The 24199-nt window shown below is 46.2% G+C and overlaps 1 protein-coding gene across 7 annotated transcripts in view; it reads right to left on the bottom strand.

Moving 5' to 3' along the window:
- Positions 1-8457: 8457 nt before the first annotated feature.
- Positions 8458-24199, bottom strand: part of MTA1 (metastasis associated 1) — a 188292-nt gene continuing 172550 nt past the window's right edge. For 3 of the 7 annotated variants that reach the window (XM_054984519.1, XM_054984520.1, XM_054984524.1), the window contains 2 exons: positions 16355-16506; positions 8458-9110 (listed from right to left, as the gene is read on the bottom strand). In XM_054984519.1, coding sequence (XP_054840494.1) covers positions 8972-9110; positions 16355-16506 — 291 coding nt within the window. In that variant the 3' untranslated portion in view covers positions 8458-8971. The remainder of the gene's footprint in view (positions 9111-16354; positions 16507-24199) is intronic. The other 4 variants (XM_054984518.1, XM_054984517.1, XM_054984523.1 and 1 more) reach the window with 2 other exon arrangements.

Raw genomic sequence — 24199 nt, forward strand, 5'->3', positions numbered from 1 at the left:
CGGCTAATAGAACATATCAGGGAATTTCAGAAGAAAATCAGGCTATGTTTTATAGATTACAGCAAAGGTTCTGACTGTGTGGATCATGAAAAGCTATGGAGAGTCTTAAAAGAAATGGAGGTGCAAAAACATCCGATTGTGTGGATGTGCAACTTGCACTCTGGCTACTGTTAGGACAGAATGTGGGGAAACAGAATGCTTTCCAATTGGCAAAGGCATCAGACAAGGATGTATTATATCTCCTTATCTTTTCAACTTATATGCAGGACATATCATAAGGAAAGCTGGATTAGATTTAGGAAAAGGCAAAGTGAAAATTGGTGCAAGAAACATTAATAATGTGAGATATGCAGAAAATGGCGAAGACTTGAAATGACTACTGATGAAGGTTAAAGAAAAAAGTGTCAAAGCAGGATTACAGCTGAATATCAAGAAAGATTTTCTGTTCCTTGCGTTGATATTAAGAATGCTGAATAATTATCCTATTATATAAACAGCAAGCCGTATTTCTGAGAACTCACCTTTTATCCTGGTGCACCTCTAGAGGGCGCTGCTGCAGAGGGAAGGCCAGGCAAGGCAGCCCGTCCCTCCTGAGAGCGCGCCTTAGCAGGAAGCCCAGGCTGGGATCAGGAAGGGAGCAAGTGGAAATGCCCGCCCGCCCTGCCTTCACCCAACCGGGGTCAGGAGTGAAGCAGGTGGCAATGCTGACCCCCACACACACACCTTCACCCAGCTGGGATCAGGAGCGGATATAGCAATACAGAGAGAATCATGAGAATCAGAAACCCAACAGAAAAATTGTGAAAGACTAACTAAAAACAATGAAACACTATAGCATGAATTTTCAATGTATTAATTATACATTATGTGTAAGGCAGCCTTCCTTAGGAGGACTTTGTGGGGAGGTGGTGCTCTGTTGTCTTGGTGCTGGAAGGAAGGCAGTGGGAGGGCTTCTGGTGTCCTGGCCTCACTGACAGTCCTTTAGATGGCACTGGATTTCTAGCCACTGTGTGTGACAGAATGTTGGACTGGATGGGCCACTGGCCTGATCCAACATGGCTTTGCTTATGTTCTTATGTTCTTATGACTACCTGACGTCCGTGTTATTATTACCTGAATAGAATGCTTTGAGAATTGTGAAACTGACGTTGGTCCAGATACCATCTTTGAGAAAGAACAGAAACGGGACCAGGAAAGTGAACCTGTCTGCCCGTCAGATGGTTTTTTTCTTCCACCTTACCCTCTTTGATCTGTACATGTCAATTACATCCGATGAACTCAGTGTTTTGAGTTGCTGCTGAATACGCCATATCTTGCCTTGAGTAGCACTTTAAATGACTTTTGTATTTAGTTCATAGGAATTGATATGAATGTATGTACTGGCACTTTATGTACAGTCCTTGAGGTAGGAAGATTGCTTGTATATATATAGAAAGCAATTTATGTATGATATGTATAATTAATAATAAGCACAAGACACTGGAATTGTTTACACGATATATTTAATATATAATTAATACATTGAAAATTCATGCTATAGTGTTTCACTGTTTTTAGTTAGTCTTTCATGATTTTTCTGTTGGGATCAGGAATGGAGCAAGTGGCAATGCCTGCCCCTCGCCTTCTCCTGGCCAAGATCAGCAATGGAGCAGCTGGTAATGCCCACCCTCTCTTCAACCCACCAGAATCAGGTGTGGAGCAGGCAGCAATATCTGCCCCACTTTACCCATCCGGGACCAGGCGCCGAGCAGGTGGCAATGCCCGCCCCCCCCCTTCACCAAGCTGGAATCAGGCACGGAGAAGGTGGCAATGTCTGCCCCCACCTCACCCAGCCAGGATCAGGAGCAGAGCAGGTGGCAATGCGTGCCCCCTTCACCAGGCTGGGTTTAGGTGCAGAGCAGTGGCAATGCCAAACCCCCTTTAAGCAGCCGGGATCAGTAATAGTGCAAACAAAAGAGAGGCGTTCCCAAGAAAACCTGAAGACCAAATACAAACCACACTTGGGAATCACTTAACTTTCAATCAATAATATTATGCAAAAATCTTTTCATATACAAAGTGCTCAGTGCAATAAATATGTTAATTCATCTGTGTTACAAAGATACCAATTTAAATACAAAAATTCATACATCCGTCAATTTAAGAGATAGACATTGAAATTTATCAAATACCATATCCCTCCAAAAAAGTCTCTCAGTGTTGGGAAATAAAGTCTTTCTCGATTTGTAGGATGTTTGTTCTTTAATTCACAAGAAGTAGCCAGCACACTGGAGACTCCCGCGTTGCTCAACTTTCAAAAAGTACGCGGGTGTTGGAAATGTAGTGAGGTTATAATACTCCTTTTTATCTTTTACAGGCGGAAAGCTAGAGGAGAGGGACTCGAAGGTCCCCCCAACCTCACTCGTAACCATAAACCAAGGTAAGTAAACCAACATATCTCATACAGACCATAATATATATGTTTTGTTCTTCTTTTTAGATGGAATCCAGACGATGAAAAAAGAGACCCCGAAAGGCCCCCGGCACTACAAGCTGCCAGACAGATTATTCAGTTTGTTTCATCCCACACAAACTTCCTCAGGGGCCGGCTTACAATCCACCCGTGCAAACAAATTTCCAAATAAATAAGGAACAAATCTCATGTGCATATCATTCAATGCACAACAAAGACAGTTTTCAATGAATTTTTGTATTTAAATTGATATTTTTGTAACTGAGATGAATTAACATATTTATTGCACTGAGCACTTTGCATATGAAAAGATTTTTGCATAATATTGTTGACTGCAAGTTAAGTGATTCCCAAGTGGCATCAGGGATAGAGCACATTGCAATGCCTTTCCTCCTTCACCCAGCCAGGATCAGGCACGGAACAGGAGGCAATGCCTGCCCTTGACCTGGCTGGTCAAGATTTTCTCACAGCCCTCCACCGCCTCTGGTGTCTTCCCTTCCAGAGCCTTTGCCCTGCCGAGGCTCAGTTAATTCAAAGTTTTAAGCAACGAGGGCGGCAGGGTAAAAGCTCTGGAAGGGGAGACGGTCTGGCACACCCCAGAGACAGTGGAGGGCTGTGAGAGAATCCGTCCCCTCTGGAGCAATCTCTGCTGGCTCTGTCTTCTAAAATTACACTTCCCGGCTAACACTGCATCTCCCAATACTTGACGAACACATGCCCAGCCGCTTCGTGTAGAGAGACTCTGAATCAGGCCGGACCAGAGGCGTTCAGAACATAAACAAACGCACTCTGAGCCAGCGCAGTCGCCTGGCTTTCTAAAGTGACTGCGCTGCGAACCTGGCTCTTCCGTGGGAGGGCAATCCCGTTCAAAACGGGAGATCTCACATTGCTGGTCAGATTTTCTGCTGACCCAGAGAACCTTTGTCTTGTCAGGATTAAGTTTCAGCCAGAACCAACTACTGGAGAAGGTTAAAGGAGAAAGTGCCAAAGCAGGATTACAGTTGAACGTCAAGAAGACGAGAGTAATACGACTACCAAGGAATTACACAATTTTCAGGCAGACGTTGAAGAACTGACATCGTTTAAGGTTTTCTTTTCTTTGGCTCAATCGTCAACCAAAATGGAGACTGCAGCCCAGGAATCAGAAGACTGGGACTTGGAAGGGCAGCCACGAAGGAACTAGAAAAGATCCTTAAGGTTAATAATTCATACTATGGTATTCCCCATTACTATGTACGGATGTTAAAGCTGGATTGTGAAGAATGCTGACAGGAAGAAAATTGATTTGAAATGTGGGGCTGGAGGAGAGTTTTATGGATACCGTGGATGGCCAAAACGACAAATAAGTGGGTTCCAGTCAAGTTAAGCCTGCATTCTCCCTGGAAGCTAAAATAACGAAACTGGTGCTATCGTACTTGTGAGAAGACAAAACTCAGAAGCAATAATGCTAAGAAAAGTGGAAATCAGTAGGAAAGAGCAACACTCAAAATGAAATGACTTGAATCCTCATGATGTTCTGATGGATAAAGTGGACCTAATGAGATGCTTCACATATCATTACAAAGTTGCAGGACTATAGCAATATTTTGTGCCGTTTTTTTAAAGAATACAAAAGCTCAAGGGAGGAAGTTAGCCACTTCTGGCATTAGAAAAAGTGGTGCTGTTTGAAATGAAACAGAAATTCACACACAGTTCATAAATGGATGTAAATGCCATTTGAAACTGCCTCCAAGTTGAATATGTGAGATGTCTCAAGCAAAAAGGATAGCAATGGGGTAGTAGTCCAACCCAGCTCCCAAGTTCTCCCACCCAAACAACCCACCCTGATGCCAGTAGATTTGTGTCTTGCTTGGATGTGCCGGGACCACAATATGCACATATATTTACTGTTGAGGCTTTGGGGAGGAACTCTTGACCATAAACAATGATATGTACATTAAATATGTAGAGATGGGTTTCTGAATGGGAGGTGTTGGCACAGCGTTGTGTTCATATTGTGAGAGTGCAGCTGAAGCACAAAAAAAATGCCTCTCACTGAATCCTTAATACTGCAAACTTCAAAAGGATCCCTAGCAGATGAGGTTGATAGTAGAAAAAGCAAACTGCTTACCTCTAACTGATGTTCTTTGATCTGTCACCTGTGCAGCCAAATAATTGTCACTCCATCTCTTTCTTTAGGGAGGTGACCTCTCTCTTTGCTTGCCTAGAGGATTGGAGTTAGTGCCATTTTGCTCAGTTCCCTTGTGATGTCATTCCACGAAAAGTGGGATAAGGAATGCCAGCGCTGGGGGAACAGGATGGGTTGGAGCGATTGTGCAATCACTAATAGAGAGGTGTGAATTTTGAATTTTTTGTTTTTTCGAACCCGTGGCTGTTGAGTGAGATGTTTATTGTGATTGATCACTTCTGTGGTGGTGTGTTGTTGGGTTGGGCTCAAAATGTGTTAATTTTCCCCCTTTCTCATTCGTTTTCTGGCCATTCTTTTCAATGGGGAAGGCTCTGGGGCACGTGTTTTTGCACTTAAAGGCACCAACTCATACAGAACACAACCCTCCCCAATCTAGAGAATCCCTAAGCAGACTGAACACATGGGGGCAATTTTACAGGCCTCCAAAGTAGGTCCCTCCCTGCACAGCTGCACTACATTCGGTCTACTAATTCCTAAAACAGCCACCAAGCAGCAGCCGCAGCCAGCACGAGCGTCTCACTCAGCCACCACCATTTAAAAAAAACAACCCCATCCACATTCATTTCATTTCCCTACTCTTACAGCCATTGACCGTAATTGTTTTTTTACCTTTCCACTGAAAACTCTGCAATTGCCTTTGTTGTGGTGGTTTGTTGTTTATTTCCTTCTGCAGCCCCTCCCCTTATCATTTACTTCCATCATTTCCTAAGGGAGAATTCTGGGGGACTGAAGTAATTGGTTTTTAACCTGATTTCAACAAAATTGCAGCCGGATGTTCTCTGCCTATCTTTCAAAGAGTCCCCAAACTGGGCAAAGAGCCCTGCGCTAGACCCCCTTGACATTCGGCCTTTCTAATTTCAAAAGAAAAAAGTCTCTCTCCAGCCCACATGGAGGGCGGGAGGGGGGAGGAGGGCAGGTCTCTGTAGATTAGGATTGGCTGGGAGTGCTCTTTGCTCCTCCCTTGCAACCATCTGATCAGAAGAGAAAAATTCAGTACAGAGGCATGTGAAATGGTGCTCATGCGGCATTGCTGGTAAATCCCAGAACTTTGGGGGGGGGGGGACACCAGATTTCATGCAGGAGGGTTTCTGTGACCAGGGCTAGTGTTTCCATTCTGGAGAGTTACAAGAAAGACTAAAAAATGGTGGGTTTTGTGTGTGTGTGTGTGTGTGTGATTTTTGCAGCTCAAGATTTTGTTTACCCACACCCCTAGTCACTAATGACCACTCAAAGAATATCAGCTTCAGGTAAACATCCTGCTTCTCTTCTTAGTGGACTAGGTACAGTCCCAGCTGGTTGACCTATGATGGGAGGGCGATATTAATGAGAAGATGGAGCGCAGTGAAGTCTGGCTAAAGGTTACATCTCATGTGGCACAAATATTAATGGTGTAATGAGAGGAGAATGTAGAGGAGTTTGACCAAGCTGAAAGTCGGCATCACACAGAAACATGCCTTTAAAAAAGAAAACTGATATATAGAAAGCACTCTGGTTGAAGTTGATTTGTTAGCTGTTCCTCATAAGAGAGTCTCTGGGTTGGTACCTTGGAAGCTTTTCCAGGATAGGAAACAGGTCAGTGAACTGTGTACTGCCAGGAGCTCTAGGCAACTAATGTTCACCCCAGCCTCTGTGGGAGACCAAGCGCCATGTAAAGTCTATTCAGCGAACTCCCCATCTCCATAAAAAGACTTTGGTATTAACTGTAAAATCTGGGCCTGAAGGGTGCATCCCGTTGTATATTTGAAAGGTCTGTCCACCAAGTAGGGCACCGGACAGCAGATGAATCAGGGAGTATTGATAGTCACAGGAAACATAGCTGAAGGGAGAACATGCAAAGCTGGAAAACCACGCTAAGTTAAGATGGTGGCCAAGAAGATGCTGCATATTGAATGCTGTCTGGAGTAGGTTGCAGAGGAAGCATTTTTTAAGGGTACGTATCTGGTGCTGCGGTACTAAGACTTACCTGGCAATGTCATCAAGAACTATTCCAATTAATTACGTAGTGCTAGTTAAAGTGAGGGGAGAATTCTGCATTTTGACTTAGAGGCCCAGAGTACAAAGCAAATGGAGAATGAAGTATATTTATTTATACTTCTATTATTTCTGCCTGGGATGGAACTAAAGGGATGCTGTCTTTTTCATGCAGTTTATGAAAGAATACTAATGGTAGTTAAAACACTTTGACAAAGATTGCTGATGAGTGGCTAAACAGGGGAAATGGCCAGCACTGAGATCTACGGGTCTGCCTCCCTACCTTGTGTCTACAGCTGTATTGATGAGTTAATTAAAAAAGCAGTCAATGACAATAAGGTAGCCCCAATTGTACTGTCAACCTGTTTGATGTTGGCACCATGTTGGATGGTACGGCTGCTGTCCATGCACAAGGCACGGCGACACCCACAACTTCAGTCTCCGAGTGCTGCTTCTGCATCTTTTTCTTGCCTAGTTTAGATTTTCAGTATTCAGCTTGTTCAGATCTCTGCAACATTGGTTGGGTGTGGTTAGGATGAGTCTGTTAATTGTCCTTCCATCCTGGGAACGGTCATATGAACTGAAGGGTGAAAGGTGTTTTTCTTCAGTAGCAGAGGATTGTGAGGGCTGTGTTAACACCGTGCAAAGAAGCTGGGCCAATGAGATCGTTTGGGATATCTGTAGAGGCGGAAGAAATTGTTCCTAGAGCATAGCCCTAAGTCTGAAAATGTCGGCTGTCTGATGAGTGTGCTTTATGAACTCAGAGTAACAAGGGCGCTCAGCCTTACGATTCTACCCTAAACACAAGAAAGACAGTGCCAGTCTGAGACGTCTTCCCACAAGAATAAAAGCTTATTTAAAAGGAAAAAGAAATAGGAATTCCCTTACCGAAAGCTGCAAAAAAAAGTAATGAAAGACGCTCTCTCATTAACCTTCAAGCAGCTGTTTACTGTGGCCAGAAGAGAACTGGGCGGCAAAGTGCTCAGCTGTCCCCTCAAGGCATTTACAGAGGGCCACTGGCCTCCCTCAGGGTGGAGAATTTGAGTGCCAATACATTGGCTAGAGCTCTAAAACCTGTGCTGGTGGAGAGCCCCTGAACGGGACAAAGAACATGGATCTCCTGGGAGTAAGATCCCCCTTACCCCAAATGTTGCTGAGTACAAACCAGTTTTCCCCAGTAGGAGCTCAGAACTTGACTCTGATGGTTGGTGTCTGATGGCTAAAAATGGTCTGTTCCTGTGAACTGCATGTGAACAGGCTGCGAACAGATGAACAGCCTATCTATTAATTGGTTACCCCGTCACCATTGGTGAATGGGAAGCGGGCTGAGCATTCCTCGCGTGCCTGATACAACGTTTTGAACACATGACACTATTAAGGTCAGTCTTATCTAGTCTGGCTAGCAGTGTATCTCCAGGGTCTCGGGGAGAGATCACAACTTAATCTTTAACGAGAGATGCCGAGGATGGAGCCCAGGGCCTTCTGTGTATGAGGTATGACCACTGAGCCGTGGCCCTACTGCGGTGCAGGCTTAATGGGCAACTGCTAGCAATCCTACATGCCAGTTTCCCATGGGAACAATCCGGAATGGAGTCAAGCACTTTGAAAGGCCTGGCCACGAATGCCACGGCAATGTTCATATGGCCCGGGTGGCCCCGGATCCATGCCTTGATGGAATTGGCTAAAGTATCCAACCCCCTGCAAGGGCCCCACGCAAGGGCCTGCAGCATGGAGGGTATTACACTTCTTGCTGGTTTCTAGACCTTCTATTTCAAAATACAACAGAAACTCGTTGGCATTTTATCTACAAAGAAATTAAATAAATGGAATTTTAAAATGGTACTGTCAAACTTTTTAAAAAAATTACAACAGTTTCATTAAAGTTCTTGGCAATGGAAATTTGGTCACAAAACAAAGTCATCTGATTATTCTTTTACCAAAAGTTAAAACAGAATACAGTGAGATTACGACCCCCCCCCATTCTCTCCTCAATAAATTAAATGTACTTTGCGCTCTGCTTGTTTACAAAAGGAACAGAATAAACCACAAGGAAAGGAAAAACCTGTCAATGAGAGATTTTTTTAAAATGAGTGAGCAAATTCACGTGCAGTCTGTGGTTGTCAAGTAGACTCCGGCGGGCTGGCTCCCTTCCTGGACTCTCTTAACAGGGCAATCCTAAGCACCGTTCTGGGTCCACTGAAGTCAACTGCCTTAGAAGCGCTAAGCCTGCTCAGCACTGCGCTGCAAAAGAGCTGCCTCTGCTCTCTCTCTCTGTGCAGCAGCCGATCCAGCGCTGAAGCCACGACACGGCGCGTGGAGGGGGAGGGAAGCCCTCCCGCGTTTTAGAGACCTTGCCAGCGTTAGTCCTCAATAATGATTGGCTCCTCATTCGCCGGCAGATGCAGGTGCCCGCCCTGTAGAGGCTGGGGGACGATGGGCTTGTAAGGGCTTCTTGCAGCTCGCTTGGCTTCACAAGAGGAGAGCAGCTTGCGAATTTTCCTACAACAGGAAATGAAAAGAAAAATAATCAGAACGGTTATTACAGCTTATTCCCCCTATTCCTTCTCTAATTTCAATTTCAAAAACATGTTTGTTTTGCTATTGGAGAGAATCTACAGAAATAAAGAATTCCATACATTTATTCATCACATTTATGTATAATAACGAAGGTCCCCAGGTGGTCTCCCATCCAGTCATTGCCCCTTCCAGGCCTGCCTCAGTTCAGCAATATTGCTCTGTCAAGCGCCTATGCGTATATACCTCTTAAAAAAAAATAGCAACAATTTCAGGAAGTCAAGATCTAATTTGCGGCCTATGCCGAGGGCAAGGAAAGAGGGCGGCAGGCGACAAACTGAAACCCACACCAAGCTGGAGAACCAAAAGGCCACAACTTTATTGAATACAGCATGAAGGAGCATTGGCGATGCATATGGGTTGGATCCCATTCCAGCCGATGACCCCTCACCCCCCCAGACCACAGCTGAGGGGGGAAACCACTGAAGGGGGGTGACACTGAAGGGGGAGAGCACCTGGGTGTACTCCCCTGGGTGATTCCCCTGCCACCTGAGAGTAAGTAGGCCCTGGCAGCCCTGAGCTGGGCATGCACCTCCATAACTCACTCCCAAGATTCCTTAAGGGAATCCCATTGATGGGGAGACTGGGCACGCAGGCCCTGCCTTCCCCCCCCCCCAAAAGGGATCCGGTCCAATGTAAACCGCCCAACAAGTTGTGACAAGGAAAAAACAAAGAACAACCGCATCAAATGAGGGAGAGGTGGGTGAGTGATGCTGGACAAGAGCGAAGTGCTGGGAACGGGGCCGAGAGCTGAACTTATACCCAGCAGCCAGACTTGAGGGAGAACTGCCTCCCTGAGGTCCTTCGCCAGGCCCCGCACCCCACCTGCTCTTCCCTGGCCGTTCCTGATAGGACAGTCAGGGAATTTGACCTGATTGGTTTGCCAGCCCGCCCAGAGGATGCTGGGCGAGCCGCCAACATGGTGGCCGCTATGCTTCGCCCCTCTCCATGCCCAACGGCTGCAACGTGGCCACCAGGTGAGTCTGGCGGCCCTCATTTATGGTATATATTGAAAGAGCAACAGAAAAAAAGTTTCGTACAAGGATCCAGAAATCCAATCCCTTGAAAAGCCCCTGGAATTAAGAAGCAAAACGCCTGCCCGATCACCTTTCCCAAGAGTGACAGATCTGAGACAGGCTGGAAGTTCTCCAGTGCTACTGAGCTGCCCCTGAGTGTTGGGACTAAGGGGCTTTTGCCCAGCTTCCTGGTTCAGTCAGATCTAGCCACAGTGATTTACGCCTACAGGAACCCCACTGGCTACTGATCTGCTTCTGAGCCTAATTCAAGATGTTGGTCTAGTTCTTTAAAGCCCTACGTGGCTTTGGAACAGGGCACCTGAAGGACCATCTTCTCCCATAAATCCCTGCCCTGGAATTAAGGTCAAAGAAAAAGGCCCTCCTGGACTGTCCCATCCACCAAAGAAGCTCATCTGGTGGGTACACAAGAGAGGGCCTTTTCGGTGGTAGCCTCGCAATTGTGGAACAATCTCCCCAGGGAGCTGCGCCTAGCCTCCTCACTTGCATTCTTTAGGAAGCAGCTGAAGACAGTTTTTTTCAGAACTACATTCAATTAATTTAGTATTTATGAATAGTTTTAGACAGTGGTTTTAAATTGATGTTTTTGTGTATTTTTGTGTGTATTCTAAGCCGTCTTGAGTACCATAAGGTAGAAAGGGAGATAATAAATGCTGGAATTCTTGATCTTACAGAAAGCTAACAGTGAGTGCAGACAAAAAGTGCCTTGAATTTCAGGAAAACTGATTTTAATAAATGTAGCAAAGTGCTGGGTAGGATTTCATGGCTAGATAATCAGAGAAAGAAGTCCAAGATGAGTGCCAGTCCCTTAAAAAAGGAGTTATTAAAGACATAACACAAATCACACCAATTACAAAGAAATAAGAGTGAGATGCCAATGTAGCTGCATAAAAAGCATGATAAAATGATTAATTAAATAATAAAGGTATAACAATGAGCTGATAATAAAAAAGGACATGTATAGAAAATGAGACAGGTCACATTAGCAGGCACATTGATGAACAAAAGCTATTGAGGAGGACTCAGCACGGGTTCTTTAAGGGAAGATCTTGTCCCACGAACCTGTTCTTTGAGGGAGTGAACAAACATGTGGACAAGGGGGATCCAATAGACGTTGTCTACCTGGACTTCCAGAAAGCTTTTGATAAAGTTTCTCATCAAAGGCTGCTAAGTAAGCTCAATAGTCATGGGGTAAAAGGACAAGTCCTCTTGTGGATCAAAAACTGGCTAACGAATAGGAAACAGAGAGTGACTATAAATGGGCAATATTCAGTGGAGGGTGGTAAGCAGTGGGGTACCGCAGGGCTCGGTATTGGGTCCAGTGCTTTTTAACTTGTTCATTAATGATTTGGAGTTGGGAGTAAGCTCTGAAGTGGCTAAGTTTGCTGAGCAGTCAGGTTAGAATGGATAAAAGGAACTACTTCTTCACCCAAAGGGTGATTAACACATGGAATTCACTGCCACAGGAGGTGGTGGCAGCTTCAAGCATAGACAGCTTCAAGAGGGGATTGGAAAAACATATGGAGCAGAGGTCCATCAGTGGCTATTAGCCACAAGGTATAGATGGAACTCTTTGTCTAGGGCAGTGATGCTCTGTATTCTTGGTGTTTTTTTTGGGGGGGGAGGGAATCAGTGGGATTCTAGGGTCCCTTCCCCACTGGCAGACCTCCTGATGACACCTGGTTTTTGGCCACTGTGTAACACAGAGTGTTGGACTAGATGGGCCATTGGCCTGATCCAGCATGGCTTCTCTTATGTTCACTGGAGATGTCTATAAGCAAGCAGCCCCAACTTGTAGGAACTGTTAGGAAAGTTCAAAATAAGACAAGGCTGACCATGGATGCTCATAACAACAAAAAAGGTAGAGGAAGGAAATGACAGGGGCACTCTGTCCTCAGAGGGTGGAGACAATTTCTTTACTCCTCTTTCCATATTCTCCCCCAAAAAGCACCATGAGCGTCCCAGCACATGTCATATGGATGGAGAGGACAGCTATGGAAGGGACTGTTCTGAGCTCCTCCCACTGAGGAGGATTCTGAGAAACCCCGTTTAGGATTGCAACAATAATCAGTCTTCTAATCCTGATGAAAGCCTAATAGGGTACTAAAGGAATCTTTCAAGGTGTTGTTAACCTTGGTGTTTAAAGCCCTTCACGGACTGGGACCTGCATACCTGCGGGACCGCCTCTTTCCATGACGTCCCCTGCAGGGTGTTGCGCTCTGCAGACAAGCAACTCCTGGTGTTCCCCGGCCCAAAGGACATCCGTCTGGCCTCAACCAGGGCCACGGCTTTTTCTGCTCTGGCCCTGACCTGGTGGAACACTCTTCCGCTGGAGATCCGGGCCCTGCGGGACCTTTTACAGTTCCACAGGACCTGTAAAATGGAGATGTTCCGCCGGGCCTTTGGCTGGGTGTCCTCCTCCTTCCATCCAAGACCACCAGTTTTTCTGGGGCTGCCCTTGGCCATCTGCTATGTCCATATATGGACTCCCAATATTTGTTTAAATAGCCTGCTCCTGGACTATTTTAATGACTTTTAAAAAAAATTATTGATTTTATGGTTTTGTGACTTTTAATGTATTTTTTTAATGTTGTCAGCCGCTCTGAGCCCATCTGTGGGGAGGGTGGGGTATAAATCAAATCAATCAATCAATCAATCAATCAATCATGTGCTGCTATATTTTCAGAACTTCTGTCATTTCTGAGAATCCTGACGCATGTCCCAAGATGGAAGTTGCACAAATGTTCTCCCAGTTTTGAAAGAAAGAAAGAGAAAAAGAAAATGAGGCAATTACTGTCTTACTTTTATAAAAGGGAAGATACTTGAACAGGTTATAAACTGGTCAGTCTGTAAACTTCTTGAAAACAAGGAAGTGATGATCCGAAGCCCACACAGATTTGTCAAGAATATATCTTGCCATGCTCTGAAACTCCAGACTATGTTTTTGGGAATAATACCAGATAATGTTGATAGAACACGACACAGACTGTTTAGGTATCTGCTGACGGCGGCAAGAGCGACAATGGCAAGCAAATGGAAAGAAGAAGAATGTCCAACCAGGGAAATTTGGAAAGACAAAACGTCAGAATGTGCGGTGATGCAAACAAACAACACACGGTATCTTACTATCCCCAAGAAACAAACTCGGTTATAAGCGTATACACAAGGGTCATCAAAGGAGAGTCATACAGTCTCAAATTACATCTGTCGAAGAGAGCTGTGGTTCTCGAAAGCTTATGCTACAGTAAAGTTGGTTAGTCTTTAAGGTGCTACTGGACTCTTTTCTATTTTGCTACTACAGACTAACACAGCTAACTCCTCTGCATCTATTTACACAGGAGACTTTGCTGGGGGCTTTTTGGAAAACCAACTATCTTCTGAAGTTATCAAGAAGAGTCAGTTTAAACAAGTTTCTGTGTAGACAAACAATATGCAGCTTACAAAACAACCAGGAACGCCCTTCTTAAAGTGGCTTGTGCTCGTGGTTCATAATAAAGTGGCATATACAAAAACAAGATTAGGTTGTTATTGCTTCTACAATTGCTAGAATTGCTTATGTTCTGTTTCAGCATTTCTTCAACTCTTTATTGGATTCTTATTAATGCTATGTCTTTGTAAAACTGTGTTTATTTACCCTATGGCATTGTTTATGGAAATGGCCTTGAAACTGACTGTACTAATCTCACACTGTGTAATTTGCCTTGAGTGTCAGTGAGAAAGGCGGACTATAAACAACATAAATAATAATAATAATAATAATGCTAGCAGCCCCAGCTTGGGCCGCTCCAAAGCTGCACAGTGTCCAAGAAACAGCACGGATGCTGACAGTGAACCTGTCTACACCGTGTGGCTTTGCCCCCCTGCCAACAGGGAAGAGAGCGAAGGTGGGTATAGGGAGGAAGCCAGAGGCCACCGGCCCCACATGTGGGAGCCCTTCAGCCCCTGAGGGTGGGTTAAGGGTCCAGGGAGGCTAAGGATGGGGTTTCTCCCAGACGGTGCTCCAGCCATTGGCCCAAGTGCTGGCGAGCACACTCGGGGCAGGCATAGGAAGGTGGGGCTGGGGCTAGGGGAAGATCAAAGAGACAGGAGGAGCTGGGCACATTCCTCTGAGGAGGAGTCACAGAGGTGTGGGTGACGTACCCCTACCCTGCCCTTCCCACACCTGAGGCTTGGGAGAAGCCCTAGTGCAACCAAGCAGGACAGCAGACAAGCACTGGGGGGCCCCAGCCTGGCACTAATATAAATGAATAAATAAATAAAACAAGCTAAGGAACCACCCATTGAAAAGGAACCGTGCTGGCCCAAACCCACTTAAGACTATTATCTATGTTAAAGAGAAAGAGAGAGAGAGAGAGAGAGCAAGATTCGGGTCCAGTAGCACCTTAAAGTCCTACTAGATTTTCCGACAAACCTGAGAAAAGATTTGCAGAAAATTCTTTTAAAAATATGCAAAAAAATGAGATGGGGGGGAGAGGGTTTAAACCCACTCAGAATGATAGAAGCGGCACCTGTTGTTTTAAGAAACAAAAGCCCTCGGCGGCCATCGCCACTGACCGTGTTGTCAGCCTTCAAGCCGTGGATTCTGTCAGCAAAAGGTGGGGGGGCAGGGCCCCCAGGCTATTTTGGCTTTGAGGGAGGAGGACTCGTCGGGGGCTAGTCTTGGCAGCAAATGCGGCAGTGGTTTGATACCATGCAACTTGCAAGATTAGCTGCTGTTCAACAGCTTCCACCCCCCAAAGGCAGTGTAGTGAAGTGGTTAGAGTTTCAGATTAGAATCTGGGAGACCGAGGTCCAAATCCCGCTCTACATTTGAAGCTCTCTGGGTGACCCTGGGCCAGTCACACATGCGCAGCCTAACCGACCTCGCAGAGTTGTTAGGAAGATAAAATGGAGGATAATGATGTAAGCGGCTTTGAGTCCCCATTGTGGAGGACGGTGGGGAATAAATTACATAAATAATATATATAACCGAAGACGGGGGGGGGGGCAGATAAAAAGTAGGTTGGTTGGCAGGTGAGAAAGAGAGAGAGAAGCAGGGAAAGGTGAGAGAGTATGTGGGCTGCCGGGAAGAGGGAAAGGGGGAATAGTGTCAGAAGGGGGGGGTACAGGGGAAAGTCCTTGCAGGTTCCCCGCTGCACAACTGAGCCTGGCCCAGCTGGCACTGCACACCTGGGCAAGAGTTTTCCTATGGACAGGCTGCCCGGAGGAAAGAAGGAAGGAGGTCTGACGATGAGGGGTGGGGAAATGACGATGGGTTGGCTAGCGGATGGCAGGGAGGAGAGGAAGCCGGAAAAGGGGGAGATGTTGTAGGGGCTTTCCAGGAAAGAAAAGATGAAATGGCAGGAGAGGGAGGAAATGAGACGCCTGCTGCAATTCCTTGTTGCTGCCCTTCTTGTTTTGTTATTAATTGACCATCTTTAGAGGCAGCCTCACACGGAGTTAATAAATCTTGACGTGTCACTGTGGCCCTGAGAGAGACGGGCTGACCAGTCCTGTGCCACTGAGGGGACCTGAAACCTCCAGCCACGGAGGCGACACATTTTGGGAATGCAACCCCTTCCCCCTAACAGTAACACGACTCCTTGGGCTGACTGGCCACTGACTCAACAGCACTCTGGAGAACAAAGCGGGATTTGTTCGAATGTCTGAACTGAGCGGTATTTTTAGCCGTAAAACATATACCAATGAGCAGCTTGAAGTAACACAGAAGGCACAGGAGAATTATTTCAGCAAACTTCTGTTCCCACAATTTCAAGAGCAAAAGATGTTTTAGAAAACCTGTATCAAGGAGGTGACATGTCTAAACTCTGGAAGCACTATCTTGCAAAAAAGGAAATGACCCTCAAACACCTGCTTATGCTTAAACACATGCAACAAAACCCCCTTTGACCATCAAAGGGCGGTGGAAGCGGGGGCGGGGGATCAGGTTTTAAAACAGTTAATCAGACATGCAGTGTGGTTAAATTTAACATCAAATCCTACGTTATGCAAAGATCCAGTTTTGTGCCCCCTTTTTTGTGAGTGCTTTAAGGTAATCTGTTCAGAACCACATTTGATTGCTCTGACATTCAAAACAGTTCTCTTAGAAAAAGCCAAACAAACTGTCCCCTGCTGAAGACCTCTGATCTGCCCTACCTGGTTTCCTCTGTGACCCTGTAGAAAACATCATCGGGAGCATCAATCCAGTTCATCCTCCTCCTTTTCACTGGAGGCAAGATTCCACCACGGATTAATCGGACTTTTGGTGGGTATGATTTCCCATTGAGCAGTAAGTTTCGACTTGGTCCCTGTACAATATATATAAAAGCAAATAAGAAATGAAATCTGTACAGCGCTTCAGGAATAGAACTCTCTCTCTCTCTGTTTTTGTATGTTTCTTCTGTACTCCCAAGTAAAGGTTTCAAAAGGGCAATTATCTCAAACATGAATGTTTTCCTGGCTACAGCAGGACTTTTTTATTCTGGCCCTTGATCCAATTCAAAATGTGGCCTTCCATGTACGTTTTAGAAGAAGGGACATGAAAATTCCCAATGAGACACAGAGACAGTGGGAAGCAGGTGGATTGGGTTGCTTCAAAAATAAAGGGGAAATGTAGACACTTGCTCCAGTGTGTATCACTTTTACAAGACACAAAATCTCTCTCTCTCTCTCTCTCTCTCTCTCTCTCTCTCTCTCTCTCTCTCTCTCTCTCACACACACACACACACACACACACACACACACACACACACCAAGTCTTGTGCCATACAAAGATACTTAGCAGAGAATTCCAAGTGCCCTCAAATAATTTTAAGATTTATAAATAAGAGGTATATAAAAAGCAGAGTTAAGGTTTTATAGACCTCAGTAGCATGAACAGTGAGAAAGGTCAAAGAAGAAGTGTAGGTCCTAGCACAAAGGAATCCTACCAAGGGTGGGGGGGGGGATAGGGAAACCAGGTAGCCCCGTCCTAAGATGCTGATGCTTGTGACATGCTAAGGCAGCATGCTGTGGCAGTTCCACAAAAACATCCTGCCCAAGTCTCAGGCAGCACACTGCCCCAGAGAGCATGGCACATGATATCTGGATCTCTGTATATGTATATATATATATATATGTGTGTGTACATACATACATACATACACATACGTACAGCATGGCAATATTTTAAATATTTTTTAAAAGGATCACTTTTAGAGAACTGATATTAAGAAAGACCAACTATGAGTTTGCCTGGTAATTTAAGACTTTTCTTTTACTCCTCAGTTGAAAATAGTTTCAGGTGGGTAACATAAAATTAAATAAATAAATGTGCAACTGGACTTGAATCTTACTCCTTAATTAAAAGTACTGTTTTGCATGTATGTTGGTACTGGGGAGAAATTAATTTTCTGTCATTGTGCAGGCATTTTTTTTCTTCTGGGTTCAAAAGCAGGTTTTTTTTTGAGCTGGAATGCCCAGAATGGCTGTTTAACTGTCACAAGGCTGCCTATATACTCCTTGCCCCTCCCCTTTTCCTACAGAACGGAACTCTTGGCTTTGACAGCCTTTCAGCGCGAGAAAAGGAAACTGCAACCATGTAACTTCCCTACCTTCTATGACAGATAGGTTAACCCCTGTCTGACAGATCAGGCCCGATACAGCCAGGATTGGGCCTCTGCCAAGCAGGGGAACACTCCCCCACCCAACAGGACCCGATGCTGGCCATTTTGGGCCCCTTTCAGCCATTTTGGGCCAAATTTTGGCCTCAAATGGCCAAGATTAGGCTCAAAACGGCCAGGATCGGGCCTCTGCTGGGCGGAGGAACACTCCTCCACCTGGCAGCAGCCCTATCCTGGCCATTTTTGGACACTTTCGGCCATTTTGGGTCCAACTTTGGCCCCAAATATCCAAGATCAGGCCTGAAATGGCCTGGATTGGTGCCGAAATGGCCAGGATAGGGCCACTGCCAGGTGGGGGAGGGTTCCTTCATGCAGCAGCAGCCCGTTCCAGGCCGACTCAGGCCTGGTCCGGGCTGTTTTGTGCCTGTTTTGGTCATTTGGGGCCCATTTCAGGCACAAAATGGCCAGGAATGGGCCCCAAACAGCCAGGATCAGCCCCGGTTTGGCCAGGATCAGGCCTCTGCCAGGTGGGGAACACTACCCCACCCAGCAGCACCTGATCCTGTCCCTTTTGGGCCCCTTTCAGCCATTTTGGGCCCAATTTTGGCCTCAAATGGCCAAGATCTGGCTGGAATCGGCGAGGATCAGGCCTCTGCTGGGCAGGGGAACACTCCCCTGCCTGGCAGCAGCCCTATCCTGGCCATTTTTGGACACTTTCGGTCATTTTGGGCCCAATTTTGGCCCCAAATGTCCAAGATCAGGCCTGAAACAGCCAGGATTTGGCCGCTGTCTGCTGGAGTAGTGCTCTCCCATGTGGCAGCAGCCCATTCCAGGACAATTTGGGCAGTTTCAGCCCAATTTTGGCCCTAAATGGCCAGGATTGGGCCCTAAACAGCCAGGTTCAGGCCACTGTTGGGCGGGGTAGTGCTGAACAGCCAGGTTCAGGCGAATCTGGGCCATTTTGGGCCCATTTTGGCTCAATTTGGGCCCCAAACTGCCAGGTTTGGTCTGGCGCTGGGCAGGGGAGTGCTCTCCCGTGCAACAGCAGCCCATTCCAGGCTAATCCAAGCCATTTGGGGCCCATTTTGGCCCAATTTGGGCCATCTGATAGCAATCTGGATTCTATGGCTCAGTATGAATTCAGGCAGATTGTGGGGGGTGGGGGGCAGGAAGGGATGAGCTGTGCTTGGCTCTTGTGGCCCAGGGAAACGGCCGTCACCACTTTGGGATTTGGAAGGAGTTTTCCTCCAGGCCAGATTGACCCGGGGATCCTGGAGGTGTTTTGCCTTCCTCTGGACACAGAGCAGGGGTCCCTGGGGAACCGCGGGGTAGCTGTGGATTCCCTACATTGAGCAGGGGGTGGGACCAGACGATCCCTGGAGTCCCTTCCAGCTCCATGTTCATGTTTCTGTCTACAACTTAACAATAAAAGGCATTTTTAAAACTAACCAATAACTCAAGTTAAAGATACCAGTATCTTTGTGGTACAATGTGCTTTGGTATACTGGGATCAAATATATCCAAATGGAAAATTTTGGTTACTACCTTACACATTTGATTTAGCTTCATATTCCTTATACAGTAGGATATGCAGCTTATACAGCTTTGGTGTTTGAGGGGTGGGGGGGGGTTACTTGCAAGGTTCTGGGGAAGGACTATATTTAGCTGAAGCGGTCCTTATCACTAGCTACTGAATGTGTTGATTCTGGATGGCTAGTCTGGTTAGTAAGTAGCAGCAATATAAATATGAGGCCACTGGCACATTAAGAACTAACAAGGTTTATTCTCGCATAAAGATTTCACAGATCAGAGCTCACTGCATAAGATGCCCTAAAGTGTCCATCCATTATGTTAACGCTTTTATATTCACAACAGAGTGTGAGTTGTTATAAAATAGAGCAGTTAAAAACAAGATCCAATAAAAAGAGCAAACCAAGGCCACTGCTGTCTATTGTTCGACAGATGAAGTAAAATTTACTGCAAGATAATAAGCAAATACAACAGATACAAGTGTTGAGCATGTTAATGAATTCTTTCTGAAAAGTATAGAAAGTATAGCACAGGGCATCCTGACATCCTGCCTCCCCCGAAATCAATCTCCTCCCAGTTTCCCCGGACACTTTTTCTGAAAGTTCTTTATCAACTTAGGAGCTTGGACGTCTGTTGATCTAACCCACTCAGCTTGGCTTTTAGGAAAATACTTCAATTGGATGAGATAATACAACACTCCCCGTTTTAGTTTAGAGCAAAATCCGTTTGATTTTGTGGTGGGTCTGTCCTTCCACCATGATAGGAGGTGGAGCAGAAGGCAGAAGACAGAGAATACCTGCAAAGGGCAGCAGGTCTGACAGATAAGTGGCAGAGAGGGACCCTCCCTCCCTCCTCTCTTCTGTCCTCCTTGCATTCCTCCAGATTGGTATTCTTAGGCTACTCCCTGCTTCCGGCCTCTTCATGGAAGCCCCTCCTCCCTGTTTACTGAGGTAGTTTGTATCTGTTCTGTTTCTCTCCTTTCTGTCAAAGCTGTAGTTCCTGAATAAACTCTCTTCATTCTCTCCTTAATCAGATCCAAGATCATTCCTAGGATATACCAGAGCCTACATTGATCTGACCCTGGGTCCTTTTTCAGACGGCTGAAATGGAACACCAGGTGCATCTGTTTCAGGCAGTCTCAACTCCACAGTTACGTCATTCATTAGACAGACCACCTTGAAGGGCCCTAGATATTTCCATCCCAACTTTTTGCTTGGTTGGGCCCCCTTGAGATTTTTTGTTGATACATACACACTATCTCCCACCTTCAAATCCCAAGGGAGGGATACCTTTTTGTCCGCCTGTCATTTATAGTCCATTTTAGCTTGCGCCACAGTTTGCTTTATACTGTCCCATTGATTTATACTGTCAATCCACCATTGCTTTAATTCACCTCCCTTGCCAGCTGGGTCAGCTTCTAACAGGGGCAAGGGCTTTCCTTCGAATCCCTGTGTTACCTTAGAGGGGGTGGCTCCAACAGAACCGTGCACACTGTTGTTATAGCAGTATTCTGCATAGGGAAGAAAGTCCATCCAATTATCTTGTGGACAGGTGATACAGCATCTCAGAAATTGTTCCAATATCTGATTTGTGCATTCACTTTGTCCATCAGTCTCGGGATGATGGGAGGACCAGAGTCCTTGTTCAATCCCAGTTACCTTCAGGAGGTCCCGGCAGAAGTTGGCAACAAACAGACTCCTCCTATCTGATATTATCTTGGTTGGGAAAGAATGCAAACGTACAACATGTTGCATGAACAAGCTGGCCAGTTCCTTTGCTGTGGGGATTTTAGAACAGGGAATGAAGGGAGCTTGCTTAAAGAACAGATCCACCACCACTAGAACCACTGTCTTCACTCTACTAGGGGGAAGATCTGAGATACAATCCACGGAAATGGGAGCCCAGGGTCTGGAGGGTGTCTCCAATGGCTGCAGCAATCCTGGAGGTTTTCCTCCTTACTTTTTCCACATCACACACACTTGAAAAGTGGATACATATTGAGGAATGTCTTTTCTCATACCTGGCAACCAAAACTATCGTTGAGCTACATGTAATGTTTTGACGAACCCGAAATGCCCAGCTAATTTGTCGTCATGACACTTTAAAAAATATTTCTCCCTGCAGTGTCTCAGGAATATACAATCGCCCCCGATGATGCCAGCATCCATTCTCCCCCTTCATCAAAGGTTCCTGTAGAGCTTGCTCCCCCTCCTTTTCATTTTCTGCTTTCACTCGCTCCAACCATGAGTCAGGAGGAGTTGGGGGAGGTTTGCGAGCCTGAGATCGTGTTACAACCACTCCTCCTAGTAGGCAGGGTGTAAACATTTCCTCCCTCTGATTCTGGTGCTGTGGGAGGTGGGACAGTGCATCTATGAGGAAGTTTGATTTCCCGGGAAGATGTTTAAGAGTGAATTGAAACTTGGAGAAAAACTCGGCCCACCTGAGCTGTCTTGCACCTAGCTTTCTGGGCATACAGAAAGCTTCCAAGTTTTTATGATCAGTTCACATTTCAGATGATACTTTTGCACCTTCCAACCAATATCTGCAAGTAGAGAGTGCTAGTTTTACAGCGGCTGCCTCTTCATCCCACACCGATCAGTTTCTTTCAGTCTCATCTGAAGAAGAGAACTGCGATTCTCGAAAGCTTATGCTACAGTAAAGTTGGTTAGTCTTAACGGTGCTACTGGACTCTTTTATATTTTTGCTACTACAGACTAACACGGCTACCTCCTCTGGATCTTTCAGTCTCAGAATCTTTTGGAGACATAAGCACAGGGGTGCAACTCACTGTCTGAGCCTCCTTGCAGAATTACCCCGCCTATGGCAACGTCACTCACATCAACTTGAACAATGAATTTTTTATTCTCATCAGGGTGACACAGTATGGGTTTAGAGGTAAATAGTTCTTTTAATTTCTTAAGTGCTTGTTGGCACTCCGCAGACCAGGTCAGTTTAGCTCGTGGCTTTGCTTCCCCTGGCCCCCTTCCTTTAGTTTTTAACAGATCATTCAAGGACAGGGCGGTCTCAGCAAAATTTCTAATAAATGCTCTATAGAAGTTCACAAAGCCCAGGAACGACTGTAAGTGGACTCTTGTTTTTGGAACCTCCCACTCCTTGACCCCCCTGCACTTTGGCCGGGCCCATCCCCAGCCCCTTGCCTGATACTCGATACCCCAGAAAATCTAGTTACTGCTTGTGAAATTCACACTTGGAGAGCTTTGCATACAATTGGTTTTGGTAGAGGGTAGTCAGCACCTCCCTGAAGAGTGATTCATAATCACTATTATAAATTAACACATCATCCAGATAAACAACCACCCCTTTGTACAAATGCTTGTGCAAAACTTCATTAATCAAGTTCATGAAGACTCCAGGTGCTCCTTGGAGTCCAAATGGCATGGCCAAATATTCAAATTAGCCCAGTGGGGTATTGAACGCTGTTTTCCATTCATCCCCCTCTCTGATTCTCTCTCAAAAGTAAGCATCTCTTAAGTCCAGTTTGGTAAACATTTTCCCTTTGGCAACAACTCCAAATAAGTCCCGAATGAGGGGTGGTGGGTACGCATTTGACATGGACACTGCATTTAGTCCTGTATAATCAGTGCATAGTCTTAACCCCCCATCCTTTTTCTTGCAAAGCAACACTGGCGCAGCATGGGGGGAGCTCGCCAGGTGGATGAAATCTCTTTGTAGGTTCTTCTCAATAAACTTTCTGAGCTCACGTCACTCAGCAGGGCTCATAGAATACAACTTTCCCTTGGGAAGATCCTGCCCTGGGATTAACTCAATGGCACAGACAGTGGGGCGGTGTGGGGGAAGTTCGTTAGCCTCTTCCTCCTCAAAAACTTGCTTTAAGTCCTGGTACTCAAAGGGGAGCTCTTTAATCTCCTCCCTTGTTAAGCACACAGTCTCTGGCACGGGCGGTGGGGTGGCACCGCACTGAGTATTCCACAAGTGTCTCTGGTATTCTTCCATAGGGAAGCAAAGGCAACCTGCCTTTCACTGTACATATGGGTCGTGGTCAAAAAGCCAACTGACTCCCAGCACCACCGGGAATTTTGCAGTGAAACTGATAACAAAAGTTCTTTCCTTCCAATGATTTCCCATCCCCACCGAAGTTAACTAGTCCTATACGTACACGGGGTTCCCTTCATCAGAGACCCATCTATTTGCTCAAACTGGAGTGGCTCTGGTAGCTTAACTATATCCAGTCCTAAACCTGAGGCTAGGGCAGGGGAGAGTAGATCTCAACTGCATCCAGAGTCAATCAGGGCTCGAACCCTGATGTGGGTTCCCTGCCTTGGATGCACTAGGGTGATGGGGATGAAAAACAAAGCTCCTCGTGGTCTCACCCAAGTTGGCGCTGGCTCCTCTGGGACATGCTGGCTGGTGCCTTTCACAGCAGGTCCCTGCCTTTTCCTACCAGCTGTACTTTCTCTTCTTCACTGCTGCTGCCATCCCTGGAGTTCTCTGGCTCTGTGGTCACTTCTGCCGCTGCTGCCTTCTCGCTGGCTGGCAACGCTGCCCCTCTCCTCTTGGGACGGCTTAGCCCGCTCCAGCTCCGGCCACTGAGCACCGGTTTTGCCCCCCACGGTGCCTGCCGTCCATTAGGGCATTCCGCTGCCAAGTGGCCAGCTCCACCACATTTTAAACAGTGTCCTTGTTCCAGCCTCCTCTCCTGAGTCGAGTGGAGTGGTCCTCTCCCCCACAGCTTGTCTTCCCCTTGGAACTTTGCGGTTCCCCGAGACTGTCCAGCTTGATGTTGAAGGTGGAACAGCTTTACCACTTGCTCCTGGTTCTCAATCTCACACACCAACTAGATCCACTCTAGTAGGGTTCATGGATCATCTTGGACCATTCCTTTAGCCAC

Source organism: Eublepharis macularius, chromosome 7 (assembly GCF_028583425.1).
Source record: "Eublepharis macularius isolate TG4126 chromosome 7, MPM_Emac_v1.0, whole genome shotgun sequence".
NCBI lineage: Eukaryota > Metazoa > Chordata > Lepidosauria > Squamata > Eublepharidae > Eublepharis > Eublepharis macularius.